At 43.8% G+C, this 26189-nt stretch overlaps 1 protein-coding gene and 1 non-coding gene across 2 annotated transcripts; one reads left to right on the top strand and one right to left on the bottom strand.

The window, feature by feature from the left end:
- Positions 1-3875: 3875 nt before the first annotated feature.
- Trnal-caa (transfer RNA leucine (anticodon CAA)) lies at positions 3876-3950 on the bottom strand. Its single transcript has one exon. It is a non-coding gene; the product is annotated as a tRNA-Leu (tRNA).
- An 18588-nt stretch (positions 3951-22538) lies between these two features.
- On the top strand, positions 22539-23711 carry LOC126199474 (G-protein coupled receptor dmsr-1-like). Its single transcript, XM_049936396.1, has one exon. The coding sequence runs from the start codon at positions 22539-22541 to the stop codon at positions 23709-23711; it is 1173 nt and encodes a 390-aa protein (XP_049792353.1).
- Positions 23712-26189: the final 2478 nt, after the last annotated feature.

Here is a 26189-nt window from a genome sequence, read left to right on the forward strand (position 1 = left end):
TGCTATTTGAGTTTACCCGTATTGTCATTTTGTCATTTGGAGATAGTGAGTGGAGCTGTGAAAGTTAGAAAATGGAGTATAGCAAGGAATGACAGCAGCGGAGGCAGCCTCAAACATTTTCGCCGTGTTTGCGGATAACGCCATTGGACGCATCAAGGTAAGAAAATGATTTTCTTGTTTTAAGGAGGATCGCTTTGACATTAGTGACGCACCACGCTCAGGAAGACCTTCGGGGTTCGATGAAGATCGTTTAGACGCAATGATCCACAGTGATCCACATCGGTACACTCAACAGCTGGCAACTGTGATTCACTGTGATCATTCCGACATCGTGCGACATTTGTATGCAATGAGGACGGTTCAAAAATCGCGTGTTTGTTTACTGCATGCCAGAATAACGACAATACGAGGTCCGACAATAAAGTAATGAGACCGATGTGAAAAAAATTTTGCTTACAGTTTTGTCAAGTTTAGTGTTGTCTCCTTCAAAGTAGTTCCCTTCTGAGAGCACACACTTTTTCCAGCGCTTCTGCCATTGATGGTAACATTTCTGGAACTCATCTTCTGTAATATCCTCCAAGACTCTCGTCACAGCTTTTTGGACATCTTGTGGTGTTTGAAAACGGTGTCACTTGACCGCCGTTTTGACTCTTGGAAGTAGGAAAAAGTCGCACGGAGCGATACCTTGTGAATAAGGTGGTTGTGATAGTACTGAAATTTGTTTTGAGATTAAAAATTGCTTTACTGACAGAGCAGTATGGGTTGGCGCATTATCGTCATGCAAAACACAATTGTCAGCAATGTTAGCACGGACACGAAGAACTCTTTTACGAAGTCTTTCTAAAATTCCTTTATAATAAAATTGGTTAACTGTTTGTCCAGGAGGCACCCACTCTTTACGAACAATTCTCTTGGAATCAAAGAAGCACACAAGCGTGCATTTCACTTTTAACTTTGACATGCGAGCTTTTTTTAGTCTGGGTGATCCTTTTGAGCACCATTGCGAACTTTGGCGTTTTGTCTCTGGATCGTACTGAAAAAACCAACTTTCATCAACAGTGACAACATGGCTCAACAATTCTGCATTGATTTCCGTTTGCTCTGATAGATCGGCTGCCACATTTTTCAGTGTTTCTCGCTGTTGTGCTGTGAGATTTTTGGGGACCATTTTTGCACAAATGTTTCTCATACCAAGATCTTCAGTTATTATTAGACGATTGATGTTCAGTTCTTCTGCAATTATTTTCACGGATAATCTTCGACCAGATTGAACGAATTCACGCACCCTGGTTAAGTTGACATCCGTCCATGATGTTGATGGTCGTCCACTGCGGTCTTCATCTTCAACATTCGTTCTGCCTTCATTAAACATCTTATGCCAATGAAAAACTTGAGCTCTTGACATAACCTCCTCTCCAAAAGCCTTCTGAACCTTAGCGAAAGTTGTCGTCGCGTTTTCACCAAATTTAACACAAAAAGAAATGGCATACCGCTGCGCAATATTATGCAGTTCCATTTGTGTGACGAGAGACACAAACACTTGTTAGCTTATTACAGCACAACTCACGAGTGAGCAGTTGCATCGATGTGCCGCTTGGACTAGAAGCTGCTTATAGACCAAAGTCAAAGGTATTGTGTCTACACAAGCCTGCAGCGTTGCCACATCTTGCAAAGAAAAACAGTCTCATTACTTTGTTGTCACACCTCATAAGCGGTTGGCCATATGCGCATCTCTGTTTGCTCATCATCAATTGGCTCATGAACAACACCGACCATTCCTAACCTGTATTGTTACTGGTGATGGCAAATGGTGCCTTTATGCTAACATAAGAAAAGAAAGGAGTGGTTGAGCCCAAACAAAACAGCAACTCCCCATACAATGACCTGCGCGCATCCCCAAAAGGTAATATTGCGTATCCGGTGGAAGAACGACGGTATTGCGCTTCACGAATTCCTTCCGCGAGTGTAACTATTACTGCTTACAGCTACTGTCAGCAACTGAGTCGTCTTGCACATGCAATCCAAGAACAACGACCAGGAAGACTGCGTGAACTGATACTACTCCACAATAACGCTCGCCCTCATTCTGGTAGATTGACAGAAAACGCTACACAGTAGTTGGGTTGCGAAGTCATTCCGCACCCACGTTATTCACTTGATCTTGCACCCTCAGATTTTTACCTTCTCCGCTCTCTATCATACAACATCTGAGGAAATTCCTTTCCGTATGAAAATGGGCTCCAAACAAGGCTAGACAAGTTCTTCGCCTCAAAACCACCTGATGTCTACAGCTGAGGAATCGAAAATTTAACCAAGCGTTGACAGACTGTAGTAAATAGTGAAGGAAAATATATTATTTATGGCTAAAGCTTCCGTTGTTTACGGAAAAACGCAACGAACGTGCGCGCCAATCTAATAAACATTACCTTAAGTCTGCTCACTGAGCGAGGTGGCGCAGTGATTAGCATACTGGAATCGCATTCGGGAGGACGAGGGTTTAATCCCGTCTCTAGCCATCCTGATTTAGGTTTTCCGTGATTTCCCTAAATAGTTTCAGGCAAATGCCGGGATAGTTCCTTTGAAAGGGCACGGCCGATTTCCTTCCCCATCCTTCCCTAACCCGAGCTTGTGCTCCGTCTCTAATGACCTCGTTGTCGACGGGACGTTAAAAAACACTAACCTAACCTAACCTTAAGTCTGCTACCTGTCGATATTTTCCTGACTACCTAGGTAATAACGACATCCTCACAGGGTAATGCCAGCAGTATGAAATACAGGCTGCAGAAGAATCCTGTTCTATGAAAGTAACACATTTTATTATCTTGACATAAATGAAAATACTTATGCAGCATTCTTTTTAAAAACCTAAAGCTCCATTGATAATTGTTGCTGGTGATTTCCTTAAGCTTGTTTAAGGTTTTCTGTATTTAAAAAGAGAAACTGAGTCTTCGCCTGCTATCTTTGTAATTTTATTGAAGTTGTGCTGAAGGCCTTGTTTTCCGGCAAAGTCATAGGCAATTTGCCACAACTTAACAACGTAAATACCATAGAATAATGGTTCCAATGTAGTCACGTGGTTCACTAATTAATGTTGTTGTTTAGAAGGAAGAATAGATTTTCTCCCCAAGGAATGCTTCTTGTCTTCAATTTAATTCTAATCTATCATAAAGCGTAATTCTTTGTATGTCGGCATTTGCCTGCCTTCACTAAATATAAAGCCTTTTATAGCGTTTCCTCAGCCCACCTAGCCCTCCCTGATTTTAATTTCCCCGTTCACGCTATCTCAAAATGGATACGTGATTTACTGAAGTGTCATGGAATCTTTTCTGAAGTTCAGGGCATGGGAAAGTATCGAAATCCTGCCGATATTGCTCCTGTATCGGTTTGTTAGCAATACGATGGAAGCACATACATGTCACAGGAATCTAAGTTTTACTCAAAAGTGTTCAAATGTGTGTGAATTCTTAAGGGACCAAATTGCTGAGGTCATCGGTCCCTATACTTACACACTACTTGAAGTAACTTAAACTAACTTATGGTAAGACAAATTCACACACCCATGCACGAGGGAGGACTCGAACCATCGGCGGAAGGGGACGCGCAATCCGTGACGTGAAGCCTCAAACTATATTGGTTTTACACAGCTGTTATGTAGGACCTACCTAATCCTGTATACATCCTACGGCATGTTTTCCGGCTTGGCTCATTCAGCATTCTGACAAGCATCTTTTTGGTGTTCTCAATTTTACTGTGACAGCCCACCAGTGTGGTTTGACCCTTCACGCGGATAGTTTCCTGAATGCTGGGACTTCGTAACTGTCTGTCTACTTTATGAAAATACAATCATTATAAAACTTCCTGGCAGATTAAAACTGTGTGCCCGACCGAGATTCGAACTCGGGACCTTTGCCTTTTGCGGGCAAGTGCTCTACCAACTGAGCTACCGAAACACGACTCACGCCCGGTACTTCTGCCAGTATCTCGTCTCCCACCTTCCAAACTTTACAGAAGCTCTCCTGCGAACCTTGCAGAACTAGCACTCCTGAAAGAAAGGATACAGCGGAGACATGGCTTAGCCACAGCCTGGGGGATGTTTCCAGAATGAGATTTTCACTCTGTAGCGGAGTGTGCGCTGATATGAAACTTCCTGGCAGATTAAAACTGTGTGCCCGACCGAGACTCGAACTCGGGACCTTTGCCTTTCGCGGGCAAGTGCTCTACCAACTGAGCTACCGAAGCACGACTCACGCCCGTTACTCACAGCTTTACTTCTGCCAGTATCTCGTCTCCTACCTTCTACAATTATTATAAATTTAAAGATGCATCTACACTGACGTGAAGCCGGTATTTGTGAATAAAGCAACTTGAAACAGCTATGCGTCTTTAGGGAGCACCTCATCATTCTTCACTTAATTCGGATGGTTATTGAATATTGAGTGTTTTTTATTGTTATTCATCCCACCGAGACATGATAGAGGATACAAGAATTTACAGTTAAAAAAATATAGAAACGCTTGCCTCAATTTAAGCATAAACAAACAATAACTTCAATATTCAATGAAATTTAATTTTTTGAGCCACAGTGAGACTCTCTTTTACAAGAAATTGTCGCTTGCGCACCTTGCTTCGGCATCGTCCGCTAAGCTGCAGCACTAACTCCCACTAATTCCAAGACTAAACTGGAAAAAAATATGGTGTTGGTACTGGCTGGTATTTCGGTATTTCCCCTGTCTCCCCTATTGTTATTAAAAAAGCGCATATATTGCGCTGTATTGTCAGCAGTCAGTCTTTTTCCTTACAAACGGTCTGACGTGACAGTGAGATTATTTATTTTTAATCAACATGCAGGGTGCAGTCTTTTTAGAAATCGCTGCCTGAAGTTGAGAGTTATTTACCATTTGCTTTCTCATTTCATGTTCAATGGTTGTTAGCGGCACCTGGAGCGGCGGATCGTTATTGAAGGCAGTGATGCGTATTCTAGGACCAAGTTTCGATGTTTATACTGGTAACAAGTTTTCCAAGAGATATAGCGGTGGTTCTCTCGGGCAAAATTATTTCTTAACTTAGGCACTTGGTACCTGAGGACATTGAATAACATGCAATTAAATTCAACAAAGAGAGTCGCCCAAAGACGATATATTTTTCCGTTACTGGTTGGCGTTTTGAATACATTAAGAGAGAAATTTATGCGGACAGATTGCTAAAATAAATGAAGGCTACCATCATACCAGTTTTAAAACTGCAGAACTAAGCATCAAATTTACTCCCCTTGTTTTAATAATCTAATAAAATATGAGAGTCATTTACCATACCACCTTTGTGTAGAGTCGTACACTCCCTTCGGCTCCCGTGCTTGACAAATGTGGTCTTAACTCTGTCATTATGGTTCAAACTAGATACGTGTTGGGAATAGTGCATCATGTTTCACCTTTTACTGTAATTAAAGGGAATATAGATTCTTCAAAATTAGTGAAGTATGTCACATATGGGATTATCTACGGAAAGCTGTCGTTCGATTGTTTTAAACTGTCGATAAAACGCTTCTCTTTCATATTACGGGGAATTGACATGTGACAATGGCGTCACGCAGCGCGAGAAACTAGGACTTTCAAACAGACAGTTTTAAGCCCAGAGACACAGCAAAAAATCATACTTTAACGTATTTAGGATAATACCAGTTTATATCGACAGTCACTGTTCGAAATAGGTAATTATCTCATAGTTGCCAGTTACTGTAAAGAGAATGGAGGGAATTCCGAGGCTTCGCTAGCCTAATGGAACTGAAAGACACTGAACAGAATCTGTATTAGGGTCCTGACTCTGTAACTCAATTAATTTGCTTCATAATTATTTTGAAGAGTAGACATTAATTAATGAGTACCAAAACTGTAGACAAAGGAGATGTTGAAGGGTAATAAAAAACGATTAAATATTAATTGTTCCTTTGTTTGTGTTCATGACTTACCGAAGTCATGAAACGTCGCTGCTGTTTACTGTCATAAAAACAATTAAATTCGTTACTCTCGATTCAAAATCCTAACTCATAGTTAGTAGTTTTCTCCTTACAACAGTGGAAGCAGATTCTCAAACATAACATTACTGGTTTTTATCGATGACGTACTACGAAACATTTCTCATTAGAAACGTTTTGTCCAAGTGTATGTGTTACTCTAAGGCATTGACAGTGGCGGATACCTTTGAGAGGGCGCGCGGGGGACGCACCTACCCCCCCCCCCCCTTGAGGGGTCCATACATTGCCACCCTCGCCAACCCCGCCAGTCAGCCCGCACCCTATTCGTTCGTTTCTTTCGTCAATCGACTCGACTTAATCGAGTTATCGAGTAGTTGTACTTTCCTATGCAGCACGCGCGTCCGCGTCATTGTATTTTATACGTTTCTGTCTAACACATGGGTAGCCAACACATACTGTAATGACACATTCCGACGCAGAGACATACAATACCTTAAGGTCTACTCCAAAGATTACATTGAGATGAATGTAGAATATAATCTCTGTAATGTTCATATTGGATATTCTTTTGTTTCGTACTTTAAGAAGGAGTTAAGATACATTTTTGATTGTTACCTTGTAGGGGATGTGTGCGGAAAGGCAGCCATCTCGTTAGTATTTATAGTTTGTGCGACGAGAAGAGCAAGTCTTATTGTCTTGTGAGAAGTATCTAAGTTTTACGAGAATTATTTAAAGCGACTTAGTATTGTATTCCTTGGTTTCCACCGTCTTCGTGAAGTAAACCGATGCCGACTTAGATAGATACACACGGTCGACCCTGTTACCTGCGAGACAAAGGCACAAGCGAAAGAAAGAACGAAAGAAAGAAAGAACAAAGAGAAGAACATCGATGGCGACTAATGAATTAATATTATGGAAGAAGGACTAATTCTACGTCTAAGGTGAGAACTCTGATTAAATCTACAATGACGTAGAATTCAAAAATGTAATTAATCGCACTTGTAAATTATATTACAAGTAAATTTCACGCAGCACTGAATTTGTCCGCATTCAGGCCGGTCAATACAGTCCGTAAAAAAAAAAAAAAAAAAAAAAAAAAAAAGCCTTTCAAAAGTTCTAAAGTTAAAGTTCCATAACCATAATTTTTTCTCTTTTCAAAAAATCAATAAATTAAATTTTTTTTATTTATTTCGCCACAATACGTACGAGAAAAGTCGCGGCCATTCTAGTGATCTCGATATGAACATAAACGACCTTAGCGATCGTGATTCTGTTATGCAAGCGTTGTCTGTTTGCCCTAGATCTGCCTGTACTACTTTGCACACGCTGTAAAAAATATTTGCTTGTCTACCTGTATCTATTGCTACAGTAGAAATAAGTTTTTCAGCATTGCGTTGCACAAAGACATGGCTGAGGTCGACAATGAAGGACGACCGACTTAATGGCTTAGCTCTGTTTGACACTCACCATGTCATTGATTGTCCCATGGACGATATAAGTAACCCTTTTGCCATTAAGAATAGGCGCGTAGAATTCATCATTTAAGGAAGATAACCATACTAGTAACTTTTTTATATCATAAGATGGCAATGTCTTGTATATGTGTATAATCAGTTTAAAAAAGGCTTTCTTCAACTTTGCTTGTGACTTGATTATTTTTTGTTACAGTGAAAGTAAAGATAGCTCAAGATATCTTTAGCGCCTCCTCCTTCAGGTTTTTCTGTATCCGTCACTGTTCTAAGGTGAGTCACAGGTCTTGGTATCACCGACTGAGGATACGGCTATGTGGCCGACTTTCGACGAAATTTACCGCAACAGTTTCTCACCAGAGACGCCTGGCTAAACATACGTTAAAGAATGCAACGTTTTATGCGGAAAATGACGCGAGTTTGGGAGCACGCCGGCTTCAGTAGGTATCGTTAACGTACGAGTGTTGCCAGAAAGTTATGAACCGCATTTTTACTCTCGGCTGAAAAAAATGTTACACATACGAAACGTTATGTATGTATTATTTGAAGTCTCCTGAGTGTGCGCACCAAGTTTCCGTCACTTCCGACAGATAGCGTAGCTGCAGAACAGTTTCAAAATGGCGTCTGAAGGTGATGTACGTTACAAGCAACGCTACGCCATTGAATTTCTCACAAATGCTTGTGCAAATTCTATGGAGCATCTGCTGTCGACAGAAGCACAGTTAGTCGCTGGGCACGGAGGGTTATGTCATCAGAAGGCGGTTCGGTGGAACTCCACGATTTGCACCGAGGAGACCATCTACAGCTCTCACACCCGAAATTTCGCGGCGAGCTGTTGTCATTCGCGAGTTTGGGCCATTCGTGAAAGACATTTTGAGGACAATTAGATGACTCACACAGTGAAGCACTGGCTCCGCCACCAGGGCAAGGAGTGGTACTGACAGGGCATACACGCCCTTGTTTCGCGCTGGAGGAAGGCCATAGAACGGGATGGAGATTACGTGGAAAATATGGTGTGCAGACAAAACACCATTCTTTCGTTGTGTTCAACAACATAGTTTCCTCTGTAGCACGATCCATTCTACATCGTCAGGAATGAAGTATGCGTGATAAGAATTGAGAAGAACGATGACAGAATTGAGCATAACATTAAAAGCAGTTTGGTTGTCAGACGAGGGAAACAGCAAAACAGAGAAAGTAGTGGAAACAAACGGCAATTATGGTTCTGTCTCGCAAAGGAGAGTTCATAAATATACACGAATGACTGAACAATTATCCACCTTTGATTTTTGATTATCGTGGTATGTCAATAAAATCGCATGAGTAACTCTTTTCTAACGCACGTGAAAAACTTGCCGGCAGAGATACCAATATGCGAACTTGTACAGCAGATTAAAGAAAGCTAGTTACATTTAGATAAAACTTATTCGTATCTCAGAAGAATAAAAAAACTGGTCGTACATTAACATAGCTGTACTGCTATTTACTGTATAAATTTCAGGGAACTTTAATTGATTTATGAAATGCTCTGAGATACTGACAGTGCAATTCAATTCAATAATTATGACAGATCGAAATATGACGTCGAAGTATCACTAGATTGGACTCTTTCACTTGAAACAGGAAAATTAAGTGGTGCTGCGGGCTACACACACATTATGGAATTAGACTGATCTTGAGAGGGCAAATTTATAATATTATATTGTGAGTAAGGATGATCAACATAAGTTTGTGACAAGTGCATAAATTTAATTTGAAAATTGAATTGGGATGTCTATATATTTCTGTAAACCTTGGCAATAACGACAGGAGAAATATTCTATCTGTATTTTCTCAGTCGCATTTGTGACAGGTACTTTGTCCTTGTTCATGCATCTATAATAAGTGATTTTGAAAGCTGTTAACTTTTTTCCTGCCTGCTTTGGCTGCATTCTGTGAATGAAAAAATTCTTTCAGCTCCTATTTTTTCTCATATATTGGAATCTCTGCATGCAAGCTTTTAACGTAATTTAGAAAGGCAATACTACAGTAATTGTTTTGACATATCTAACTTTTTTCGGTTATTATAACTTTTTAGTCTTTCTTGTATATTTATGGGGTTTCCCTTATGAGGCCGATCTACAATTGTTGGATGATGCAATACGTTATTTGTTTTCCTGTTTCCGTCGTCTGCCAACCAACCACAAAGTAATCGCTTTTGATGTTTCGCTCAGTATTGTCGTTGTACTTTTCAATTCTCGACACACGTACTTGACTCCAGTCGGTCACTAATAAACCATGCTCCAAAGGAAACTTCGTTAACAATACATAGCGTAGCCTGCGTGCTCCCAAACCTTTGTTACTTACCGCATAAAACGTTGCGTTATCTAACGAATAGTGCATCCAAATGTCTGCGGTAAGAAAACGTTGCGCTTATTTCCGTAAATTTGTTACGTTAAAAAAGGCCCATGTAGCATTAGTCTAGAAGTATCAGTGCCGTGGATACAGTAATTCCGCTGATAAGTCGCTATTTCAATTCCCTCATTGGACAAAACTTCCACATTACGCAATTTATTTTTCAAACACATGTTTGAGCACGTTCGTACTATATTCCATGGATTTTATTATTATTCTGTCGACCTTAATCCTAGTAGATATTTCGTGCTGGTAAGGGCGAATAAACATGCTTTATAGACCTTCACGAAGTACAAGTGTGATTTAAATGGGTGGTTCATATTATCACTTGTTGAAATTTATACGATTTATTTGACAATAAACTACTTCTGGAGCCGCTGCGGGCACGTCACCTGCGTCCGGAGCGAGGTGTCTACCGCGCGATCTTTCGGCGGTGTTGGATTCGGGGTGAGCGTCTTCGAATCCTGATGGTGGATTATTTTCACTGCTGTGTTTGGCCGGCAAAGGGAGGAGAGGTCGTGGCGTAAATATCCTGACCACCAGATTCAGCGCCAATATCCTGGATCAAATTCCAAACCTTTCAGTTCTGTGATCCACCCGTCGGGTGGGTACGATTGGCACCAATAGTGCTATTCGAGAGGAGTGTTCGACGTGCTGGCACCGGTTTTCTCCTTCTCCTTACCTTTTATCCTTTAAGAACACAGAACGAAGTACTATCCATACCACACAGCACACACATGACACATTGTAGCCGGCCGCTGTGGCCGAGCGGTTCTAGGCGCTTCAGTCTGGAACCACGCGGCTGCTACGGTCGCAGGCTCGAATCCTGCCTCGGGCATGGATGTGTGTGATATCCTAAGGTTGGTTAGGTTGAAGTAGTTCTACGTCTGGGGGACTGATGACCTCAGACGTTAAGACCCATAGTGCTCAGAGCCATTTGAACCATTTTTGATACATGGTAACAGCGGCGAATCACCTCCACTAGGGAACTCGCGGCGACGGCCGTACAGGATTCGTGCATCTGTTCCCCTCTACTCATACCCTGAGTTGGGGCTGCTTTCAGTTCTTTGGAGGCACATCAGCAGATCTAGGTGTTACACGAAGGTCGTTTACTGAACCTAGTGTATTTTTCATCACTCACGTGCACGTAACAAACGAGCGAGCGCACGCGCTTCTGTGCGTGCGTGTGTGTGTGTGTGTTTGTGTGTATGAGACAGAGAGAGAGAGAGAGAAAGCTGGCACAGCGTATTAGGACGGTGCATAAGTCCACAGCGTTTTTATTTTCATGTTGGTATACTGGTTGCTATGGGTCTTATTTACTGATTGCCGTCTTTTATTTGTAGGACACTGTTGCTATTAGAGCTAACGTGTCACCATTTCTTCATTTGGAGATGGTGGCTAGAGCTGTGGACGCTAAAACATGGAGTGCCAAGTGGAGAAATCGGAACATTTCCAACATATTCAACTTTTGCAGTCCAATAGACGTGTGAGAGCAGCGGAGGATGCCAGAAACATTTGCGCCGTGTGTGAGGATAATGCAGCTGAACAGAGCACGGCAAAAATTGTTTCTTTTTTTTCGTTTTAGGGAGAATCGTTTTGACGTTAGTGACCCTCCACGTTCAGGTGAAAAATTGGGTGTATGGGTGTTATGGGTTGGCAAGAGAGCCAACACCGTTTTACTAGAGGAAGCCGAAAGGCACGCTTTTTAGCTCACGCAGGTTGGCGTGAGGTCTGGAACAGGACAAGGAAATTAGAATTTAGAAAAACGGACGTAGATGGTGGAATACTTAACTTTAATCCGTTAATGAAGAACGTCGGTCTCGACCGTACATTATTACAGTATCAATAGTAACTGGTAATGGCGCCTTGCTAGGTCGTAGCAAATGACGTAGCTGAAGGCTATGTTAAACTATCGTCTCGGCAAATGAGAGCGTATTTTGTCAGTGAACCATCGCTAGCAAAGTCGGTTGTACAACTGGGGCGAGTGCTAGGAAGTCTCTCTAGACCTGCCGTGTGGCGGCGCTCGGTCTGCAATCACTGATAGAGGCGACACGCGGGTCCGACGTATACAAACGGACCGCGGCCGATTTAAAGGCTACCACCTAGCAAGTGTGGTGTCTGGCGGTGACACCACAATGGGTACCGCATGCTCTGAACCAAAACCACAAAAATCAGCGGGTGATCAATATGCATCTCTGCTTGCTCGTGATCAACTGGCTCGTGAGGAACACTGACTATTCTTATCCTATATCGTTACTGACGATAAGAAAAAGCAGCAACTCTCTGTACAAAGACCTGCGCGCATCCACAAAAGATAATCTTATGCACCCAGTGCAAAAACAATGCAGTGGTGTACCACGAATTGCTTTCCCTGGCATTTAATATTTACAACTGAGACGTCTTACACATACGAGCCTAGAACAACTCCACGATAACACCCTACCCCCCTCAACACCGCGCATTCTGCCAGACTGACAGAAAAAACTACACAGAACCTGCTTTGGAAGTCATTTCGCATACACCTTGTTCAGCTGATCTTACGCCCTCGGATTTTCACCTGTCCCGTTCTCCATCGCACTATCTCAAGAAACTTCCTTTTCGGCTGAATATGCCCCCCGCACATGTCCCGACGAGTCAAAACCAGATGATTTCTACAGGTGCGGAACAGAAAAGTTACCACAGTATTGTCAGACTGATGTGAATAGTGAAGGAGAATATATTACTGATGACTTATTTTTCTGTTTTGTGTAATTTTTGCTTTTATTCACGGTATGAAAAAACGCTACGAACTTACGCACCAACCTAGTATATTGCAAGTAATTAGCCATGGCAAGAGGCGTTGTACTTCAGTCAGCTCTAGCAAAGCGTCTAGCTTCACATGGTCCAGAAGAGATGGACCTGTAATACTTAGACCTGATGATGAGCCTGTTGTGGTTCGAACACTAGTTAATGATAAAATAAATTGTGTCATCTTCAAACAGCGATTGGTTGCGTATTACACCTACGAGGGCAGTTCAATAAGTAATGCAACACATTTTTTTTCTCGGCCAATTTCGCTTGAAAAAACCGGAAATTTCTTGTGGAATATTTTCCAACATTCCCGCTTCGTCTCGTATAGTTTCATTGACTTCTGACAGGTGGCAGCGCTGTACGGAGCTGTTAAAATGGCGTCTGTAACGGATGTGCGTTGCAAACAATGGGCAGTGATCGAGTTTCTTTTGGCGGAAAACCAGGGCATCTCAGATATTCATAGGCGCTTGCAGAATGTCTACGGTGATCTGGCAGTGGACAAAAGCACGGTGAGTCGTTGGGCAAAGCGTGTGTCATCATCGCCGCAAGGTCAAGCAGGACTGTCTGATCTCCCGCGTGCGGGCCGGCCGTGCACAGCTGTGACTCCTGCAATGGCGAAGCGTGAGAACACACTCGTTCGAGATGATCGACGGATCACCATCAAACAACTCAGTGCTCAACTTGACATCTCTGTTGGTAATGCTGTCACAATTATTTACCAGTTGGGATATTCAAAGGTTTGTTCCCGCTGGGTCCCTCGTTGTCTAACCGAACACCATAAAGAGCAAAGGAGAACCATCTGTGCGGAATTGCTTGCTCGTCATGTGGCTGAGGGTGACAATTTCTTGTCAAAGATTGTTACAGGCGATGAAACATGGGTTCATCACTTCGAACCTGAAACAAAACGGCAATCAATGGAGTGGCGCCACACCCACTCCCCTACCAAGAAAAAGTTTAATGCCATACCCTCAGCCGGTAAAGTCATGGTTACAGTCTTCTGGGACGCTGAAGGTGTTATTCTGTTCGATGTCCTTCCCCATGGTCAAACGATCAACTCTGAAGTGTATTGTGCTACTCTTCAGAAATTGAAGAAACGACTTCAGCGTGTTCGTAGGCACAAAAATCAGAACGAACTTCTCCTTCTTCATGACAACGCAAGACCTCACACAAGTCTTCGCACCCGAGAGGAGCTCACAAAACTTCAGTGGACTGTTCTTCCTCATGCACCCTACAGCCCCGATCTCGCACCGTCGGATTTCCATATGTTTGGCCCAATGAAGGACGCAATCCGTGGGACGCACTACGCGGATGATGAAGAAGTTATTGATGCAGTACGACGTTGGCTCCGACATCGACAAGTGGAATGGTACCGTGCAGGCATACATGCCCTCATTTCAAGGTGGCGTAAGGCCGTAGCATTGAATGGAGATTACGTTGAAAAATAGTGTTGCGTAGCTAAAAGATTGGGGAATAACCTGGTGTATTTCAATGCTGAATAAAACAACCCCTGTTTCAGAAAAAAAATGTGTTGCATTACTTATTGAACTGCCCTCATACATTATCCGCCAAGTTGTGCAGCATTCTTTATGTTTTTGGCTTTTTGTTAATCTTTGTAGAAGACCTATTAAAGAAGCTATTTCGTTAGCTATCAGTATTGTAATTATTACAAACGCATGACTCTACCTTTACTGGACCTCGAAAACGTAATGATCCTGTTGTTGTCTGGTGTGTTAATAAGGCACCACATTTGCCATCCATTATGGAGGAACTGTCTACAACTTTTTCTTCGCATACACGGAAATTAATGAACCAAAAAATCGAAATCAAGAGTTGATTTTATCCATTAAAATGGCAAGTGAAAACCTGAGCCTGCAAAAGCACCTTGTTCTGCTACACCATACGATTTTCTTTTTATTTAAATTTTGCATGACTAGTTTTGGAAAATTATTCCCATTCTCTAGGGCTGATTTTGTACGTTATACCACTGAATCATGATGTGTTCGATGTTTCAAGTGCTACTGTGTTCTGTCGTCTTTACTGTAATATATAAAGCAAGTACAATTGTTAATTATTTTATCTCTTAATGACGGAATTAGGAAAATACCACTACTTCCAGTTTTCTTGTGCTCTGCTTCTGCAGGAACGCATACATTAAACTAACAAACACTATCCCAACATGCCTTTAAGGCCAACGGTTGCGACCGGCTAGCGTGTCATCCACAACACTTAGGCTTCATCGTATGCGGATACCGAGGGGCATGTGGTCAGCACACCGCTGTCCCGGCTGTTGTCAGTTTCCGTGACCAGTGCTGCTACTTCTCAATCAAATAGCTACTTAATTGGCCTCACAAGGACTGAATGCACGCCATTAGCCAACAGCACTCGGAAGACGCGGACGGTGATCCAGTCAAGCGCTGGCCAAGCCCGACAGCGCTTAGCTTTGGTGATATGACGGGAACTGTTGCTACCAAGGCGGCACCGTTGGCTAAACAAATTATACTTCACTCATAATTTTCAGTACGTAGTGTTCAATGAAAACAGTAGACCTATAAAACAAAATAGTTACAAAGATATTTTTACATACAGCTTTTGTATGTCTGTCCTTTGAGCAGGAGGTCTCTGGGACGACGGCCGTTTACTATCGGGACAAGAAATAAAAACACCTACAGCCGTCCTTATGATTTTATTTTATTTTGTCGCTACCAGTTTCAACGCTTCATTGCGTCATCTTCAGGCTGTTTTGATGCGGTACAGGTTGATACGATCCCCATGCATAACGCATCAGTTGTCAGCATTACTGGATACGCAGATAATGTGTCAGCACTCCAACCATCAACTGCCAACTGCATATCCAGTAATGCTGGCAACTAATGGGTTATGCATAGGGATCGTATTAACCTGTACCGCATCAAAACAGCCTGAAGATGACGCAATGAAGCGTTGAAACTGGTAGCAACAAAATAAAATAAAATCATAAGGACGGCTGTAGGTGTTTTTATTTTTTGGAACGATTTTTACATATAGTCAACAGAGATAGCTCTAAAGGTTGTTCACTTGGTATGATATACTGTTCATTTGCGCAGGAGATGTGTTTCTTAACAAGTAGATGACAGGGAGCCCATCAGTAGAGGTTTCTTCAAATTTGTCATCAACTCTGTATGAAGATCGGTCATTAATTAACATTTCCAGCACTGTGCCCCTACGTCATACAGGCGTGCATGATGCGGCCCTGTGGACGCTGCTTGCATCCCGCAAGGGCGCTGCTTTCCCATCCGCTGAAATGTGTTTTTCTGCATGCCACACGACTGTCGGCTGAAGGAGGGCTGTAATAGTTCATATTTAGTCTGCTAGATGCAACAGGAGTCGATTTACAGGTCTGCCATTACTGAAGATGTTGTAGGCACTGTAGAAACTCATTATCGGAATTGTCATGAAGAAGAGAAGCGGCCTGCCAAGCAAAATAACATTTTTAGGATGGGTGAGGTGTATTTTTTTTTCGCAAACCATCGTGCAACCACTAACGTGTCTGTACTTTCAAATGGTTGTTTTACAAGAACAATAAATACAAACATTATCATCATTTAACATGAACTGTTGTGTACCAAGTCAGTAAGCTGTACAGCTACTATCCATTCGTAAGAAAAAACAGTGAAGTGGTGGAAAAAACTTCAATTTCACGTTTACATGGTTTCATGGTTTAATTTTGTACAAGGACGGCACAAAGCAAAAGATAGCTCTAGTAGAATATATAGAAAAAGTTAGCACGGCTACCTCAGCTGCAGGAGAAATTTGACCATAGGAACCAACACCAAACACTAGCCTAGATTGATATCTTGGTGATCATTTTCCAGAAAACGAGCCACCCACTGCCAACAAAGTAAACGCCATGTGCTACTTTAAGGTTTGCTCTGACAAAAGAAAGAAATAGAGTGGCAAGTCGATAAGGAAAGAAAGCAGATGTGGACACAAATGCTGCAGTACCTGACTTCGTGTATCGCAATGTTTTCAAGACCACCATTTGGAAGTAAATTATATATAAATTACATCTTATCATTCTTTGTCACTAAGCATGAAATAAATATGCACTTGTGAAGATATTTCTTTATTTAAATTTGTGAGCGGGGGAGGATTTTTCATGTTCCTGGCAACGTTAATACACCAGTACTGATGGAAACATGTAAGGTAATGGGCCCAGATGTCGTCCATGCTCCTAATTTTGTCCCCTTCGGAATTTCCGGTTTCCAAAGCTGGTAGGAAATGTGTAACTGTGTGTGCATGCGTCACCTCAGTCCATAGTTTTCTTGAGAGAGACTGCTGTGTGCAGCGCGTTTAGCTTCTGTGTACGAGGGAATTCATCATTTTACGCTCAGGTGAGTTAGTACAGCAGTCAAATTAACAGCCTACTATTCCTACTGCTAGCACTGGTTTTTGTTCATGTATTTGGCTCTACTTCAGTCATCTGTGGTAGTTTCTGGGGTGTAATGTCTGAAGGTGCCCTGATATATTCATAATTGGGTCCCCATTGCAATAACTACTTCCGTTCCGGGTACGAAATTCGGAAGTGTTTTTAAAATTCATTGTATTTCCTATTTATAGAGATTATTTTACTTTTTCCTAACGAAAAAGGCGATAGGAGAGAAATGGATTTGTTGCAGGATATACTTGGTTTGTTATCAATGCTCTTCATCTAACCAGACATACAAATTCATATGCGACACAATTTTAGAAGTCTGAAAACAACCTGAAGACATTTTTTTATTCATGGCCTTCAAGTTGTGTACAATGCTGAAAGTGTCTGGTAACGTTATAATGGAAAAATTAATTTAAAATTAACTACATTTTTGAGAATTTTTGTTCGGACGAAACTGCGAACACTGTTTATGCAGCGCTAAAATTTATCTTAAATAGTGGCTTTAGTATGTTGTAACGACTTAACTGTAAGTTGCCTACAAGTGCAGAAAAAATTCAGGAATGTATATAACAATTTGCAGTCTTTCCATAACCGTTCAGGGTTATAGACGTCCTAACCTGCTACAGTGACGAAACTTGGGCCCCTTACCTTTAGTGTGTTTCCGTAAGAGCGAGCAAAAATGTATCATGACATAGAGGATACTCCACTGAACAACTTGAGGTAAGGAACCTGGTGCCGGAAAAGCCACCTTAAGGAGATAATAAGAATAAAATCACATTACTATGTACTTTTTTATTTACATTAGTTACAGTTAACCCCAAACACCATCATTGACATAATGAATGCAGCACTTGTACTGTATCCTATACAATGTGCTGAAACTGATGGTCATCAGCCTCAGTGCAAGTATGATACCGGCGAATAAGATTCTGACGACAATTCTGGCAACTAATTCCATCTCCGTATGCACTGGGGTCTATACACACTCATTTCCTGCAGAAATCCATTGTAAATAATCAAGGGGATTCAGGTCAGGTGACCTCGCAGTCTTCTCTTCCAATCCAGGAAAATGGTTCAAATGGGACTTAACATCTGAGGTCATCAGTCCCGTAGAACATAGAAGTACTTAAACCTAAATAACCTGAGGACATCACACACATCCATGCCCGAGGCAGGATTCGAACCGGCGACCATAGCGGTCACGTGGTTCCAGACTGAAGCGTCTAGAACCGCTCGGCCACACCGGCCGGCTCCAATCCAGTAACCAAGAAATGCTTCCTAGTAATTAGGCTCGTCCTCCTTGTTTCCTCGCAGGAAATAAAGTATGTACATGTACGTAAAGAGCACAGTACGTGTAAACATGTATGCGTGTCAGCTGTAAATAGGCAGGAAAACTGTAACGCTAGACAAAGCGGTAGACAGTTTACTTGCATGCCACCACAAGCTGGCTTCTCCGACCCAGGTGCCCAACCTCAAATTATTCAGTGCAGTATTCTCTATCCACTGTTACATCTCTGCATTCTCTTACGAGAACACCGTGAATAAGCAAATACATTTTGACATTTTTCATGTACGGTGTTTAAAATGATCCTAGGTGTGTGATTCTAAGATGATTTATTATTCTGCAATTATCTTTGTATTTGCAGGAAAGTCACCAGTTCATCTACGCTGTCGAAGAGGAGACGAAGCAGTGTTGACTGTTTTAAAACTTGTGCGTGTTTTTGTATATCAATGTAAAGACAGCAGAACGATGCAGCACCTCACACATTGAAAGCATCAGGAGTAAATGCCGTAGCCTACGAAAAACGCAAGTTTTGAAACGTGTCGTGAAAAATACAAGTAAAAAGGAAACCTTAACAGGTAAGAGCAAAAGTTAAAGATGAAGTAAATATTCCTGAATTCCAATCAAGAACAACTGCCAAGATAAGAAACGTAGAAGTAGATATCCTCGGTGTAACAAAGCAGTTTAAATCACTTAATAAAGGCAAGGCCTCCGGTCCAGAATGTATGCCAGTCTGGTTCCTCTCAGAGTATGCTGAAAAAACAGCTCCATATTAAGCAATTACATACAACCACTCGCTCACAGAAAGATCCGTACCTAAAGACTGGAAAATTGCTCATTTCACACCAATACCCAAAAAGGGAAGTAGGAGTAATCCGCTGAATTACAGGCCTATATCACAAACGTCAATTTGCAGTAGTGTTTTGGAGCATATACTGTATTCGAACATTATGAAGTACCTCCAAGAAAACGATTTAAAGACACACAGTTAGCACGGATTCATAAAATACCGTTCTTGTGAAACACAACTAGCTCTTTATACTAATGAAGTAATAAGTGCTATCGACAGGGAATGTCAAATTGATTCCATATTTTTAGATTTCCAGAAGGCTTTCGACACCGTTCCTCACAAGCGTCTTCTAACCAAACTGCGTGCCTACGGAGTATCTCCTCAGTTGTGAAACTGGATTCGTGATTTCCTGTCAGAAAGGGCACAGTTCTTAGTAACAGATGGAAAGTCATCGAGTAAAACGGAAGTAATATCCGGCGTTCCCCAAGGAAGTGTTATAGGCCCTCTGTTGGTCCTGATCTATATTAACGACATAGGAGACAATCTGAGCAGCCGTCTTAGATTGTTTGCAGATAATCCTGTCATTTACTGTCTTGTAAAGTCATCAGATGATCAAAACGACTTGCAAAATGATTCAAATAAGATATCTGTATAGTTCTAAAAGTGGCAATTGACCCTGAATAAAGAAAAGTGTGAAGTTATTAACGTTCCGGCCGGAGTGGCTATTCGGTTCTAGGCGCTACAGTCTGGAACCGCGTGACCGCTACGGTCGCAGGTTCGAATCCTGCCTCGGGCATGGATCTGTGTTATGTCCTTAGGTTAGTTAGGTTTAAGTAGTTCTGAGTTCTAGGGGACTGATGACCTCAGAAGTGAAGTCCCATAGTGCTCAGAACCTTTTGAAGTTATTCACATGAGTACTAAAAGAAATCAGCTAAATTTCGATTACGCGATAAGCCACACAAATCTGAAGGGTGTAAATTCAAATAAATACTTAGGGATTACAATTACAAATAACCTAAATTGGAACGATCACATAGATAATATTGTGGGTAGAGCAAACCAAAGACTGCGATTTATTGGCAGAACACTTGTGCTTACACCAGGCTTGTCCGTCCTATTCTGGAGTATTGCAGTGCGGTGTGGGATCCGCATCATGTGGGACTGACGGATGACATCGAAAAAGTAGAAAGAAAGGCAGCTCGTTTTGTATTATTGCGAAATAGGGGAATTGGGGTCACAGACATGATACGTGAATTGGAGTGGCAATCATTAAAACAAAGGCGTTTTTTCGTTGCGACGGGATCTTCTCATGAAATTTCTGTCAGCAGTTTTCTCCTCCGGAATGAGATTTTCACTCTGCAGCGGAATGTGCGCTGATAGGAAACTTCCTGGCAGATTAAAACTGTGTGCCGGACCGACACTCGAACTCGGGACCTTTGCCTTTCGCGGGCAAGTGCTCTACCAACTGAGCTACCCAAGCACGACTCACGCCCCGTCCTGACAGCTGTACTTCTGCCGGTACCTCGTCTCCTACCTTCCAAACTTTACAGAAGCTCTCCTGCGAACCTTGCAGAACCAGACCCCTGGAAGAAAGGATATTGCGGAAACATGGCTTAGCCACAGCTTGGGGGATGTTTGCAGAATGAGATTTTCGCACTGCAGCGGAGTCTGCGCTGATATGAAACTTCCTGGCAGATTAAAACTGTGTGCCGGACCGAGACTCGAACTCGCAGGAGAGCTTCTGTAAAGTTTGGAAGGCAGGAGATGAGGTACTGGCAGAAATAAAGCTGTGAGGACGGGGAGTGGGTCGTGCTTGGGTAGCTCAGTTGGTAGAGCACTTGCCCGCGAAAGGCAAAGTTCCGGAGTTCGAGTCTCGGTCAGGCACACAGTTTTAATCTGCCAGGAAGTTTCATACCACTTTTCTCCTCCGAATGCAAAACATTCTGTTGGTACCCACAAACATAGGGAGAAATGATAATCACGGTAAAATACGAGAAATCAGGGACTTGCACAGAAAAATGAAAGTACTCGTTTTTCCCGTGTGTCGTTCGAGAGTGGAACGGTAGAGAAACAGCTTGAAGGTGGTTCATTGAACCCTCTTCCAGACACTTTACTATGAATAGCAGAGTTATCACATAGATGTAGATGTATTGTATAAAGGAAAAAATGGTTGTTTACTTGCCCGGTATGCAGAGGCGTTAGCCACTGACGCAGCTGTAAAGCAAAGAGCGCCATGGTGTGCGAAACAGACGTGTGCTCAAGAGTGCGTAAAGAGAACGCGTGGGGGACGCGGGAGCGTCATCTGCCGGCGGCGCCCTACCGCTGGCTGTCGTCACACACTGCCCACGGAACACCGGCGCGAGAGGCGGCGCGCATGCGCGGTTGCAGCTGTGGCCGAGTCGCGTGGCGCCGCGCCGCTCGGCAGTCCGACGCCGGCAGCCGACGCCGACGCCAGCAGCAGAGGGCGCGTTAGTGTCGGGGCGCTCGCACCACAGCACAGCACGCGCGCCTCAACGGGACGGCCGTCTGAGAGACGGGCGCCGACGCAGGCAGTTTCGCTCGGCTGCCGTGCGTGTTACGTCGCATTCTGCTCTTCTATTAGCCTACTCTTACTTCAATTCTACAGTGTTAGTACAGTATTGTGACGAAAATTCTTTCACTTACAAAAAGCTTATTTGGCGTCGCGCGTCATGATAACGCTCTATATAACATCCACTCTACTACTAAGGTTTGACGACCAACGTTAGTAGAGTTTCCGAAGGTCTCTACGCTTTATGACGCGTGCGTGCAACACTTTGGATAGAGTCTGTGTATAGCGTATGAAGAACATTTCAAAATAGAATAAATCGTCAGATATGTTACTTTCCCGGTTACTTATATCGGAGATTTCTGCTACAGAGAAATGGTCAGTGTATTACAGATTACAACTGCATGTTATGGGAATCTCGCAGCAGAAAAGTGACGCAATTTAGAAATAAACTTGCCAGTAACATGCAAAATCTAATGCATATTTGTGATCCGTGTTAGACTAGATAAAAATATGTATACGTTATTGCGTTGATTCTGAAAAATCTACAGTGGCAAAATTTAACAATTTGAGTGTGAATTATGAAGGTGATCTTGCTGTCACCTCTCAGCAGGCCGTAGACTAATCACAGATTTTTGTGGGGATTTGAAGAAAATGATCGAGGCCGACGTAAACTTAGACAGAAGAGTCGTGTTATTGTAAAGCTTTACTGCTGGGATTTTTCACGAAGGGAGTATGAACTAACAGACACGTTCTTGACGATTGTGATCGTTTGAGAGAATGCTGGTGTAGAGGAATGGAAGGATATAGAATTGTCAGGTGTGTAAGAGACGCATATTTTTGATACTTGGGTTCTATAAGGACTGTTACTTTGAAACAAGTGACAGTCGTGTAGGTCACGAGGATGGCTGCCGAGACAGTTTTAGTGGTTTCCGAGAGTGTCGTGAATGGGACGAGCATGAATGGTATCCTGATGGGCGAAGTGAAAAATGTAAATACGACGTCAGAGCCGCAGTTCTGCGGTTCGGGTCTCGAACACTTCCAAGCAGGCTATAAGGAAATCCACGGGTACCTCAGCCTCTTCGTCTGCATCTTCGGCTCGGTGGCCAACTCTCTGAACATCGCCGTGCTGACGAGGCGCGAGATGATCTCACCGACCAACAGCATCCTGACTGGACTGGCCGTGGCCGACCTGCTGGTGATGGTGGAGTACGTGCCGTACGCGCTGCACATGTACCTGCTGCGGCGGCCGCGGGCGCAGACGTACACGTACGCGTGGGCCGTGTTCGTGCTGTTCCACTCCAACTTCGCGCAGGTCTGCCACACGGTGTCGATCCTGCTGACGGTGACGCTGGCCGTGTGGCGCTACCTGGCGGTGGCGCACCCGCAGCGCGGCCAGATCGCCATGCCCTGCACGCTGGCCGTGGTCGGCTCGGCGTACGTGCTGGGCCCGCTGCTGTGCGCGCCGCACTACCTCGCCTTCGAGGTGGCCGAGCTGTCCGAGGGCAACGCGACGCTCCACTTCGTGCAGATGAGCCGTTTGAGCCAGGCGGCCGGCGGCCTGCTGAGCGACGTCAACTTCTGGGTGTACGGCGTCGTCGTCAAGCTGACGCCGTGCGCGGCACTGACGGTGCTCAGCCTCCGCATCGTCGCCGCGCTGGTGGAGACGAAGCGCCGCCGGCGCCAGCTGACGGTGTCGGCGTCGTCGCGCCAGCAGGACAAGGAGCGCCAGACGGACCGCACGACGCGCATGCTGCTGGCCGTGCTGCTGCTCTTCCTGGTCACCGAGCTGCCCCAGGGCGTGCTGGGCCTCCTCAGCGGGCTGCTCGGCCAGCGCTTTTTCGCCGAGTGCTACGTGCCGCTGGGTGAGCTCATGGACGCGCTCGCGCTGCTCAACTCGGCCGTCAACTTCATCCTGTACTGCAGCATGAGCCGGCAGTTCCGCGTCACCTTCTGCCAGCTGTTCCGGCCGCGCGCGCTCGACAGGTGGATCCCGGTGCAGACGACGGCGCACAACGGACACACCGGCGCCGCCGCCACCACCACCAACAACGCGACGCAGGTGACGCAGCTGTAGCGCGCGGGCAAGCTGTCGGCGCTCCGTGCTGCCTGTGCAGCGCCGTGCCGGCCCCGCGGTCGTCGCAGCGGCGGCGGCGGCGGCGGCGGCGGGCGACACGCGGCACCTGCCGTTCGTGACGTCGAGTGCTGACGTCGGCAGGTCTCTCTGTTACCTGTCCACAGTCCAGGCTCTATTCCACTTCTGCCTCCTTCTAGTCAAGTAACAACACGTCTCCATACTGCGTCTGTTCCCAAGCGGTTGTCGGTTATCTTTGCACTAACGGTGTATAATGGCTGATATTTTTATTGATTACTGAGAACACTATACTGAACAACATTTCATCAGTACTTACTTCGTTTCCAGACTAATAATTGTAACTGTTACGAGTAGTAACCCTTTAGTTAGTACCTCGCAGTTCAAGTGATAAGAACAAGTCAGTAACTCATTATTTCCTCCTGCGCAGCATGTCGTGCGTTGAAGTGTGGGCGCGTGGATGCAAAACGGGAAGTCTATACTCACAGGTGTGGTCCACTTGACGGTGCAGTTACGAGCGTGCAGGAAAAATCGTGTAGTAAATTATGTGACGTCTTCGCCGCAAGACCGATAGATGCAGAAAAAAAAACAGCTAACACAATGAAGCGGGCACATATTAAGGTAGCAATGATCACACTATCTGCACTTGTACCCCTAACGACCTGCATAAGTACTAAATAATTTTAAAGAGGGGATCCGTAAAAGCACAACCAGCTGCAGGGTACTGTGTGTTTTTCTATGGACAAACAGTTTGAGTCAGAAAGGTTCCTTGGTGGCAGAAAAATAATTATCAGTTGCGATGTATTTCACTTATACATGGGTCCATTTACTTCTGTTTAGTATTTCGTGCTTCAGACTGTAAAAACGGAACCCCCATGGGATCGTTTTGTTGTCCGTCCGTCTGCAAATGGTTCAAATGGCTCTAAGCACTATGGGACTTAACATCTGGGGTCATCAGTCCCCTAGAACTTAGAACTACTTAAACCTAACTAACCTGCCCGAGACAGGATTCGAACTTGCGACCGTAGCGGTCACGAGGTTCCAGACTGAAGCGCCTAGAACCGCTCGGCCACAGCGGCCGCCGTCCGTCTGCCAGTCTGTCTGTCCGACTATTAAGAACCCTTTATCTCAGGAACGATCAGACGTATGAACTTGAAACTTACGTCACATAGTAAGGTCTGCGGTGCTTGGCCGTGTCAAAATTTGAGGTTCCTACTCAGTTCCATCAAAATATTCGGCCATTTGTATCATGTATTTTGGTATTCGAAAACCCACTCATCGAAACCTGTACATTACGTTCCTTTGACGTAGAATCATGAAATTCTGCGAGAAGCGAGGTTTCGCAGAGCAAGTAAAAGTAAACATCTGAAATTCGTAGTTTGTACTTATAGGTTGACCAAAATATTTTTTTATCAGTTGTTATTCGATTTGATATTAAAACGATCTCAGAAGTCTTGGAATCCCTACGATCAATGTCTGCCCAGTATCAATGTCGATAACAGGAAAAAATCGTCAGCACCTTCGACTTCCAGACTGGATTAACTGTCTATATACATAGTTAAGTTTGCACGTAATCCTAAGTGTGCGAGTGCTACCCGCACGTGACCAGTACGTTTTACATGGCTATGCCCGGCCATAGACCGTACTTGCTTGCTTTCTTCCTCTCCCAAAATCTCTTCATTAAATGGTTCAAATGGCTCTAAGCACTGTGGCACTTAACATCTTAGGTCATCAGTCCCCTAGATGTAGAAGTACTTATACCTAACTAATGTCAGGACATCACACACATCCATGCCCGAGGCAGGATTCGAACCTGCGACCGGAGCAGCAGCGCGGTTCCAGTCTGAAGCGCCCAGAACCGCTCGGCCACCGTGGCCGGCTAATCGCTTCATCATCTTATTTGTTTTTTCTTACGGCCTTCAGCTCGGGTTCGCTTACCTTGAATCTGGTGCTTGTCAGTTACAGTTTTTAATGCAACTGTGTCCTACAGAATTTTGCTTATAATGGCTATTTTGTAAAGAACTTTTTCAATTCCTAGTAATCGTGTTTTTGACTTTCATTGAGAGGGCAAGGTAGAGAATTGTTTCGGCCCAGCTGTAATCGTTCATTCTGAGAACATATCCATAAAATATCAGTGATTTCCTCCTGAAACAGTCGGATATTTTCTACAAATTTTGATGTAATACGTGAAATCTCCGACTCAGCCATATTGCCTCAACAAAAATCGGATCAGAAATTATCGTTCGCATTTTGTTTCTTCGTTTTTATGTCTTCAGTTAGTGATCTATCTCCAGTGACGCATATAGAGTGATTCCGTGACGCTTTTACAAATTTTCAGTGATGATGAGGAAGGGTACATGTTTTAGCTTCAATTAAGAGGGCCTGATCCGGAAACGACCGAGTCGAAATTGTAAGTGAAGATCCTACTAATATCTCTTGTTTTGGTGATACTACCTTACCTCT

The sequence above is a fragment of the Schistocerca nitens genome, chromosome 8 (assembly GCF_023898315.1).
Source record: "Schistocerca nitens isolate TAMUIC-IGC-003100 chromosome 8, iqSchNite1.1, whole genome shotgun sequence".
NCBI classification, from domain to species: Eukaryota; Metazoa; Arthropoda; class Insecta; order Orthoptera; family Acrididae; genus Schistocerca; species Schistocerca nitens.